This window comes from Hydra vulgaris, chromosome 01 (genome assembly GCF_038396675.1).
Source record: "Hydra vulgaris chromosome 01, alternate assembly HydraT2T_AEP".
Lineage (NCBI taxonomy): Eukaryota > Metazoa > Cnidaria > Hydrozoa > Anthoathecata > Hydridae > Hydra > Hydra vulgaris.
Window position 1 is genome coordinate 21065822 of NC_088920.1, and position 11254 is coordinate 21077075.

The 11254-nt window shown below is 28.5% G+C and overlaps 1 protein-coding gene and 1 long non-coding RNA gene across 2 annotated transcripts; both read left to right on the plus strand.

Annotated features, from left to right (window-relative positions):
• Window positions 1-989: 989 nt before the first annotated feature.
• Window positions 990-7060, plus strand: LOC136075195 (uncharacterized). The gene is made up of 2 exons (XR_010635739.1): window positions 990-1031; window positions 6948-7060. It is a non-coding gene; the product is annotated as an uncharacterized LOC136075195 (long non-coding RNA).
• A 70-nt stretch (window positions 7061-7130) lies between these two features.
• LOC136074207 (keratin-associated protein 10-5-like) lies at window positions 7131-8293 on the plus strand. Its single transcript, XM_065786511.1, has 2 exons — window positions 7131-7140; window positions 7224-8293. Exons 1-2 carry the CDS (start codon window positions 7131-7133, stop codon window positions 8291-8293), a joined length of 1080 nt encoding a protein of 359 aa, XP_065642583.1.
• The last annotated feature ends 2961 nt before the right edge of the window (window positions 8294-11254 follow it).

The following is an 11254-nucleotide window of genomic DNA, read 5'->3' on the forward strand; positions in this document are numbered from 1 at the left end:
CGCATAGTCAAAGATCAATCACTGTATAGGTATAGGTAAACATATTCTTTATAGCATATTTATCTGTATAAATTGCAGCCAAATAAAAATTATAATATCAGTATGATACACCTAACACTTACAAACTTAAAATTGTTGTTAACCCATAATAGACATCTAAATAAATATATTTGTATTATAACCCGATTTAAAAAAATCACTTTTTATGACGAAAAACAATATTTTCTTTATTTTTTTTTGACGTGATAACCTTATGAAAAATATTACGAATAACTCATGAAGGGAAGCATAATGGTTAATTAAATTGCAACCTCACTTCTAGTAAGGCAAAAAATGAAACAAGAAAAGCCAAAGATCATACTGCCCTGCTAAGTTTAATGCTCCACCCTCATCTCCCTTACATAAAATATGAAAGTCATAAGAAAGTCATTTACATAAACAAAAGACACATTTAATTGAGACTTCCTTTTAAAAAAATGTTACAATGGTAACTCATAGTTACAATATAGCAATTAAATATTTCTATTATCTAACTTTCTACAGTTATAAAAATCTTGACAAAAGCATTAAGCATAGCACTACTGATGAAAATAGTAAAAGGCCTCTAGTGCTTTATTATCATTTATATTGTATATATTTATTTTAAAGAAATTTTCCATTATACTGTTTATTATCAAATTGGTATATATATATATATATATATATATATATATATATATATATATATATATATATATATATATATATATATATATATATATATATATATATATATATATATATATATATATATATATATATATATATATATATATATATATATATATATATATATATATATATATATATATATACATATATATGATTCAAGCCAGCAAAGGATCGTACAAAAAACAGCTGATAATATATTATACAAGCTAACAAATGTTAAATTTGTTTTTTTATAAGCACAAAAAGTAATAATTTTTTTTTTTCACTATTAGGGCTGAAACAAACTTCTGATTTCAAAATTTCCAGACGACGTTGATCACGTAAGTTTATCTAAACATTATAAAACTTTGATTTATTGGTTTAGAAAGTTTTGCGACTGTTATTTAATGTTAATTTTACTGATTTATCAAATTTCTTATCAGAGTTTGTTTTTACTGAAAAAATTCAATTTATTACATTTAAGAAAATATATACGCTATAAAATATTATATCAAGAGTCTGAAGATTCGGAAGAAAAGTTTAAAAGTACCAAGTATATTCAGATCAACTATCAAAGAAGCTGTTAAACTTAAAGAAGATATGAAGAAAGCACTACATTTAAAAAGCTGCTCACTTCACTTTGATAGTAAACCTATTAGTCACCAAGAATATCAAGTGTTAGAATAAACAAAGAGAAGTTAAGGTACAAACACTAGACGTATCCGACGGAAAAGCAGATACTGTTATTAAAGGTATAACAGCTATTCTCAATGATTTCAATTTATGAAAGACTATACAAATAATTGTAGTGGACACTGCTAATGTAAACGCTGGAAGAAGGAATGGGGCTGTCAGTCAGTTACAAAGACGCTCTACTGTAAAGAAACTGAAAAAATCACAATTCATTGGTTATCAACATTATGTTCTTGACCTAGTCTTTTGCGTAATAATGAATAAGAACTTAGAGGAATCAACATATTGCTCAATATCAAATATCCATTTATTCTGGAACTTGTAAAAAACTACGTACAGATCAGGAAGAATTTCAAAAATGGTAAAGAAGTGATTAGTCAAAAAGTAGGATGGTGTAATGATAACAAATTTCTATTTCTTTAACTAGGGTATTCCGCTTTTTTGAAAAACCTGGAGTATTTTTAAAGTGAAGTTTCAGAAAATACCTAAATTAAATAATGCAAGATGGAATTCCATATTGCATTATTTTGCAATATGGTATTCCATTCCATATTGTATTATTTTGCAATATGGAATTCCAATTTGCAATACTAGGTCTTTTGGCATTTTTTTTTCTAACAGAGAAAGAAGACTCACTACTCAACATTTATAAATTTATCTCTTACAGAAGGGTGAACCATTGGTTAACTGACCAAATGTAAAATGCGGATGATTATTTGAAGCTATGTAGCAGCTTTCACGGTCACGAAAAAGCGCGAGAAAGTTTTTGAATCAGAAACTATCGAGACTGGAAATTCCCAAAACAAATCAGTGTGCAGAACTAACAATCAAGTGACTTTAAAATCTTTTTGGCATCTGTAAAAAGAAAGTGAACCTCCAGCATAGATTTATTTTGTCTAACAAAGCATGAAAATGATATATTACGCTTTAATTAAGTTGAATACTATACAACATTTTTTCTATATATAGAGTTGCTCTTCGTATTTGTAGAATTGCTATTTAAGTTTGTAATTTTATATTTTTTTGTAATTCAGAGTGTTATGATGTAACAATAAACTGCTAAATGCTTAAAAAATACATAATAACTCTTCAATTAAAGAAGTTAGAATTAAAAAATAACGACCATAAGTTGTTTAAAATTTTATTGATACGCATATATGTTAAACTCGAATTTTTGGTTTGAGGTTGACTTTTATATATACATATATATATATATATATATATATATATATATATATATATATATATATATATATATATATATATATATATATATATATATATATATATATATATATATATATATATATATATATATATATATATACAGTCGCGTTTTGGTTACTTTTTGTCTTTTCGTCTCAAATTATGTATTTTTTATTTCATAACAAGCCCAAAAAAAAGAGGAGAAAAAAAAAAAAAATATTTCTAAAAATAATAAAAATTATTAAAAAATATTTAAATTTAGGTACAAAGAAATAAAAACATAGAAATTTACTGCTGTATACATTCCACTGCTCGGAGTGATAAAAGTAAAGATTAGATAAAATCTTACTTTTAATGTGATTTGATAAAAATGTCTCACACACAAATTATTTTTAGAAATTTTATTATTAACATACCACTGTAAACAGATACAATATTGAACAGAATTCAGAATTATATAAATTATATTGGATCATCAAACCCACAAAGAAATTATTCCCAATAATGTCATTGGAGAGGATGAATCTTAGTATGAGGTTATACTTGTTGCGGCAGGAGTCATGCAGGTCTTACATAAATTTGATCGAACGCTCGCACACTAGTTGCTTCGGGCAACATTGATTAGAGATTCATATGTTTTCCAGTCGTTTTGCAAGCATTTGATACCTTTTATATAGTCATTCGGCACTGATAATAGTTTACCAAAATCTTCAGCGCGAAATAATTGACTACTGAATCAATGGTCGGCCCATTTGTAGAAAATGAATGAACAAACTTTACGCAGCCTTTTCCAGGTTTCAGGCATCTGAACAAACGCAAGAAGGGTTAAAAGAGCTCGAGAATTCCAGCGCTCATTGCTGATTTTTTGGATCTGTTTAAACTTCATGAAAGGGATCTCATTCCTCACAGTGTAGTGACGGAAGCACGAGTGAGGTTGTAAAGAAACTTCTTATCTTTTCTCCAGCAGCCTGTTTCCTTAATCTCAGTTTTAACGTTGTTGAAGGCTGCTTTCAATTTATCAATAATTCTCATCATATTTTGCATAAAGAAGTACTTAATGTTTGGTGATTTAACCAACCAATGGAGCTTATTGTCAATGACTACGTGAAGAACGCGATCTAGCACATGGTGTTGGCAACTGGTGAATTTGGATTTGCGGCAACCCTTTTCTTCGAACATTTAGCGCAGCCGAATAACAACGCCTGACTTTTTACCGGTATATATGCTTTTAGTGTTGGCAACAATTATAGAAATTGATCCCCACAGGTTGAACTCCTCAACACATCGTGAAGTACGATTGTCTAAGTTTTCTCATCTTTTAATTTAAGTGCAGTCAATTTAATTTTTTTTTTTGTTCTTGAGCACCACTCCCTGTTATTCAAAGTCTTCAATATGATGCTTAGTTAAAGTGTATGCTCCAGTTTTCCAGCTGAATTTTGCTCACCAGGTTCTCCTTCAGCAGAACATCTTTTGCCTTGATAGCCTACATTGTGGATTGTTGACTTAGCATGTGTTGGGATTTCAATAGCCTCACCAGAAATCTCGTAGCTTACTTTTGGTGCTCCGTAGAAAAAAAGCTTTGATTTCTTATTTTTCTTTGTATGAGTATGAATACAGTCAGTTCTATTGCCTTCTTTCGCTTGGTTAGGTGGATTATTATGGCACTAGCAGATTTTTCAGTTGAGTAAAAACATGTTCCTAGCTTTTAATTTTTAGTTTTTAGAGGTTCTCATTTTCTTAGCACATCCATTTGTCTTTCATCTCACTGATTTCAAACAATTATTTAATGCATCAAAGTTTTGCTTTTTTCTGCAGCGTTTATAGTCTTTTAGAAATTTTGCACAAATGGGTTGATCAGATGTATGTGAAAGTTCAATGTTTTGTTCCATAGGGCTTTAAGCTCCATAACAAGTAAACTAGTCTTTTTCTTCATTCTTTGGCGGTGGATTCAAGAAATGTGTGGATTGAAACTTTATACTACTTTCGTTATTGAGATTTTGTAATTTATTTAAATACAAGTAATTCCAAATTATAGAAAATGAAAAAGGGAAGACACTAATAAAAGATTACGTACACAATTGTATATATGTATAAGTATATATAGTACAAATATAATTAGCAATAAGTTTGACTAGCTACTAAATAATACAAGATATCTTTATAATAACCTCTGAAGAACTTGCATTTTTTTACGCAATACTTAAAATTAGGCAATAAAAATTTTGACACCAAATTAAGCAAATTTAAGCTCAACTATTTCCCATTTACCAGTTTATACCTCACTGCGAAACAGCTAAATAAAATTTTATAACTCTACAGAAGCTTCTCAAGCATTTACGTCACCGTGACGTTGCTGTCCGACTGGCCAGTGCACTTCGTTTTATGATATCCTGGAACTTTCTCACAATTTGTCTGCTATATAAAATATTACAAAAGTTGGTTTGATGACTTGTATTATATATAAATATTGTTAATACCATCATATAATATGCTAAAATGACCTGACATTATATTTTAAATTGGACTGTGCGTGACCTTTTTCAATATTTTAATGGAATAAACGTTATTTTAGTGTTTAATAAGAAAAAGTTCATCCATCCATGCTACAGGAAAAGATTTTTGTGAAAAAAATTCATTACCCTAATTTATTACATATAATATACCAATATGAATGCAGTCACAAGCAGTATTCATATTTGTATATTATATTACCATCTAAATATTATTATTGTCTCTAGATGTGTATATCTCGAGAGAGATTTTACTTTTAAGTATTCAGCAATTTATTCAATCTTCAGCGCCTTCTGTTCTAACTTTATTACTGTTGACTGATCACAGCAGTCCCTCAAATAATAGTTGTTGAATGTATTTGTAACTTATTGGCAATTAATTACAGTTTTTTTTGAAAACTTTATGTTTTAATTTTAAAGTTTTTTGAAGCTTGAGGGATTGTGGGTCTAGCCTCCTACACCTCGAACATACACCCCCCAATGATGGTCTGATATAAAGTTATATATTTGTTTGTATATTTATTTATTTTTTTAATTAAAATTATTATTCTTAATATTTATTGATTTGTTTATTAAAATTGTTTTATTTTAGTTATTATTTAATATATTAGATATAATATAAATTAAATGAAATAAATATAAAATGTATTAGTATAATAAATAATAATACATTAAATTTAAAACATGATAATTAATTATAATTATTTTATTTGATCTTTATTTCTAATTAAAACTCTTCTTTTTTTTTAAAGTTGTTTGGAATTTAATCTTGAATTGAGCAACATTTGTGTTTTTTTTATTATCTTTATCCTTTTTTTTATAAATAAAATAAATAAAAAAACTTTGTTTATCTTGAGTTTCATATATTCTATTGAAGAAAATCTGTCTCGAAAATCACACAACAATAATATTTCTAATAAAGTTGCAAAAAGCATTGGAATTCTATACAAATCTAGAGGTATTTTAAACAAAAAGCAAATAACACAATTATATTACTCATTTATTCATTGTCATATAAATTGTGCAAATGTTATATAAAAAAGTTATGCAAATGTTATATGGGAAAGTACGCATCTTAAATCTCTTTATCGGCATCAGAAACACGCAACTCACATAATGAGTTTAAAAAAATCGTTTTTCGAACTCTGAACCGCTTTTTTAAGAAATAGACACCTTAAATATTTACCAACAAAATGTGTTTAATGTTTTGTGTTATATGTACAAATATAAATAACTTATGTCCCCTGATGTTTTTATGAACCTTAACAAAATTAAACCCCAAAACAAATATAACCTACGTAATAAAAGCATTCTAGAAAAGCCTTTTTGCAAAAATAAACCAGCTTAATTTTGCTTATCTTATCGTGGACCTTTTCTCTGACATGAAATAGTACGGCCTAATTTTATTTTTTCATCTGAATTGAACTATTCCTTCTTCGAATAATCTATCAAAAAAATTATTTTTTCAGAAAAAAATTATTCTTGATTTTTTTATATTTTTTAAAAATTATTTTTAGTTGCTATACTGTATATTGATTTGTTTTATTTTGAGTTTCACTTCTGAAGTATGTACAGTATTAAATTTATGATATATTTAGTGATTATATATTTTCGGTATATATTTTTTTAATATAGTATATAGATGTTTTTATGTATATAGAGTTTTGTAAAGGGCTTCGTGATAAGGTCATTACGATCTTCTTGAAGTCCTGCCCGTTTAATATTATCAATCTTATTGTAAATAATATTATACGGTAAATAAAATAAATAATTAAGTTCATTTATTACAAATGCAAAGTTTTAAAATTCTTTAAAACATTGTTATTTTATTTGTAATTTTATTTACAGGCTGTTGCTGGCTGCCAGGAAGATAATTTATACTTGCAATGTCAAAACCGTTACAACAAATTAAATATTAGTAAAGTATTTTACGGACGTGATGACACCTCCATATGCACTAGTAGAGTTTTAGAATCAAAAAAAATATGTAATCATACTACACCAAATTCAGTGATAGAGAAAGTAATACTAATGTGTTCAGGTGAAAACAGATGCAAAATTCCTGTCACACCTGAGTTTTTAGAAATGAAAGACAACATGATTTGACATTCGAAAATACTCAAGTATTCTACACTTGTCATCAGAATACTAATATAAATGAAGTTTGCAAAGAAGGTTGTAGCAGTAAATGTTATCCCGATTGTTCCGAGTCTTGTTGCAAACCACCATCTTTAACACAGGCCGTAACATCTAGTAATTATATTACTTCAACATGTCCAGGAAATTGCCCTCAGTCTTGCGCTCCTATGTGTCAGCCTACTTGTTGCCAAAGTTCTATTGCATTGAAAACCCCAAACTTTTGTCCTAACGGTTGCCAAAATTTATGTGCGCCACTTTGTTCACCAAGCTGTTGTTTGTTTAAAGCTTTTCCAACAGCAAATTTACAAGAATTCAAACAACCAGTTCCAAAGCTTCAGTATGATGTTTTTCGATGCGATAACGGATGCAACAAAGCCTGTGCTCCATTATGTCAACCAACTTGCTGCGAATCACACCGTATGCTTCTGCAAGCTGCTAAAATTGAAAGTCCGTCTTGTCCAAGTACTTGCATAAATAATTGCAATTCAAACTGTCCAACTAACTGTTGCAAGAGTTATCACTACCCATTGCCCATTACAGCTCAAGAATCAAATATTAAAAATCAAGAACCTGTGGTTTACCAAGCCTCATCGTACAACTATGTTCAGCCTCCTCCAGCTCAATCTTTTTATCAAAAAGAATGTATATCGCCTTGTTCAGCAGCTTGTGCACCATACTGTACACCAGAATGCTGCAGTCGAACTCAACCTCAAATAATCACACAAGTTACATGGTGTCCATTACCATGCTCGCCAACTTGCGCACCAGCATGCGATAGCGCTTGTTGCAACCCTCAAACCTCTTTACAAGAATCCCAACAACCTTATCAATATGTAATGCCGCAACAGTACATGCAAACTCCACAACAATATTTGCAAAATCCCCAAATTCCAATATCTTCTTCAACTAATTTATTTTACAATAACCCTGTTTCTCCAGTGTTTCCTATTCAAACAGGAAATTCATACACAGATGTATCAAGCTCTCTTGGTTTGAACATATACGCCTTACATATCAATGCCACAGCAACCCACAACTTGTCCTATTGGCTGTAAAAGCTCATGTATGAGTTATTGTCCTCAATATTGTTGTCGGGAAGCCATAAGTAAAGTTGATTTATACAAAACTAAAGAGTTACTGCAACGCAAAAAGTATCAACAAGTACTCGCAAATTTTAGAGCAAAACAAATACAAAAATACTATCAGGGATAACTTTTTTTAGAGAAAAGCAAATATAAAAATTTATCATTGATAAAAATTTTAAACTACAATCTTTTAGTTCAAAAAAACTTTACATTTGTCGTACCAGTTTGACGTAACCAAGTTCTAGTTTAACCAATGAATCGGTTAAAACAAATGATTTAAGTGTTAAAAACAACTACAATCAAAAATGTATCTGTTTGACCACGTAACACCATAATATAATAATTCAGTTTGATCATACTACAAACGCAGACAGCGACAGCGTAGGATCGTATCAATTTAAAGACTTGCTGTATAGTAAAATTTGTGTAGTATTTTTCAGCACATTATTAAAGTGTATATGACTCATAAAAATACTGTTTTATATATTTTCTGGTTTTTAAATTTTGTATTTTTTATAAACTTGTTTACTTTATTGTAATAAATATTATTTTGTTGTTATTGTTAACTTTTTAATATATATTTTAAAAACAAAAAACTAACTAACTTTTTTTACATTTGTAAAAATTATAACTGATACACTTGGTGAAATTGACAAATATGTTTGCGACACTTGAGTGTAACACTTGACTGTTACACTTATTAAGGTTAAATCTATGCTAATATGAACCATATATACATAGATATCAAAACAATCAATACGTATTAATATATATATATATATATATATATATATATATATATATATATATATATATATATATATATATAAATATATATATATATATTGTAATTTATGGAAAAATTACCGAAAACTGGTCATTTTCGTGCATCTTGAGGGAGCGGCAATTTTTTTTTCAAATGGTTATTTTACTGTGTATATATAGGCCAATATTTTAGTTTAAGAATAAATGGTTTTTTTGCTACCCCTTAAAATATTTATTTGGTGGTATTGAAATTCATGAAAACAGGTATTTCTTGTAGTTAATGTTGATCTATTGCCATCTCATGCATGGGGGTAATGAACCGAAAGGGGCAATGAACTTCTGGCAAAAAGTATAAGCAGTGGTTAGTTGTGGCCACTGCAATGTCATTTACCTCTATTTAAAAAACTGTTATAAATCTATACTGAAAAATCAAAATGAGTAAGGGTAAATAAAAAGATAAATGTATACTTGAATTTTATAATAAAAAAATATTTGACAATATGATAATTATCAAATTTCTCTTATTATCTTTTTCTGCATCACACCAAGCCCATTATTAAATTTACTTTCTAAAATTGTGTTGGATTTTTGTTTTGGTGAATTTCATCGGAATATCTATGAATATTTTGTCTAATCATACCTAAAAACCGTTCTGAGTGCTCATTTAAAAAAATCAAAGTTTCAGCATACTTTTGAAACTTTTGAAGCATGACTGTGTATGCCAATAGTTTAGTGGAAGTAAGAGCCAGTCTTTAACTTGTTGCTCATCAAGCAAAATCATGTCAAAAATCAGTTAAGAAAAGTCGTTAACCAAGACAGACAAAGATAGTGTTTTTTTACTAATATTTGTATCCATTTTTATAAATTTTTGTGATATCAACTTATTAGATGCCATTTTTAAAAGACAGCTTTTAACCTTATTTCACTCGAACCGTAACAGTTGAACTGGATTATTATTAAAATAGGTTATTCAAAAACATTTTTTAGCCTTTTAAAAATAGGATTATCAGGTCCATTAATTTTCTTATTGGTCACTAATTTCCCAATGTGAAGCATTCTTGATTCAGTCCCATGATGATAATAATAATAATAATAACAATAATAACAATAATAATAATAACAATAGTAACGTTTATTTACATTAAAAACCATACAAAAACAGATTTAATACAAAAAGGTGAGACAGGTAATCACAAGATTACGCTTACGTAACACCACCAATATAACATCATACATAGATAATTGTAATATAATTAACAAAGTACACAATTACGTTTTAAATCATAAATATTTAATTTTCTTTTGAACATAGATAATGAAGGAGAATCAACAATGTCAGTTGGTAAGGAATTCCATAATTTAGTTCTTTCGCTGAAGAAGAATCTATGAGAATCATTTGTACATATATTGCGTGATATAAATTTTTAGAGTGACATCAAGTGCTGTAGTGACAGTATGAAAAGGTAAAGAAATTACATAGAGGTAATTCGACAAAATTGTGTACAATTTTGTATACCATAAAAAGATCAAAGTTGACTCGAGAATCTAGAAGAATTAGTCTCAATGAATAATCAGAATAAGTAATATGGCATCTTTTACAGGTAATTTTGCTGTAATATCTTTGGGCTTTTTTGATACAACGAGTATCTTTTAGAATATAAGGACTCCAGACTGGACTGCAAGTTTCTAAGATAGGTTGCACATAAACTTTGTAGGCTTTTACTAGGAGATGAGGATCGTTACTGATAAAAGTTTTGAAAAGTAAGTACATGCGAGAGTAGGTTTTTTTGACAATACGAGAACATTGCTTGGAGAATTTTGTATCAGATGATACAGTAATACTAATATTATCAATATATTTAACCGTGTTTATCGCGGTATCTGGAAAAAATGAGTACGAGAGAACAGGTAATGAAGACTTTCCAAAACATATGTAAAAACATTTATTGAACGCTATTTTAGTTGCCTATAAGTTGACCAATCGGAAAAGTTTTTCAAGGAATTTACAAGATCTGCATTAATGTTTATGTTTTTATCTCTTGCTTGGTATAATTTCATGTCATCTGCAAGCAGCTTTAATCTGCAGTCACCCTCAATAATGGTAATTACATCGTTGATAAATATTAAAAATAAAGTGGTAGCCAATACGATTCCTTGCGGTATTCC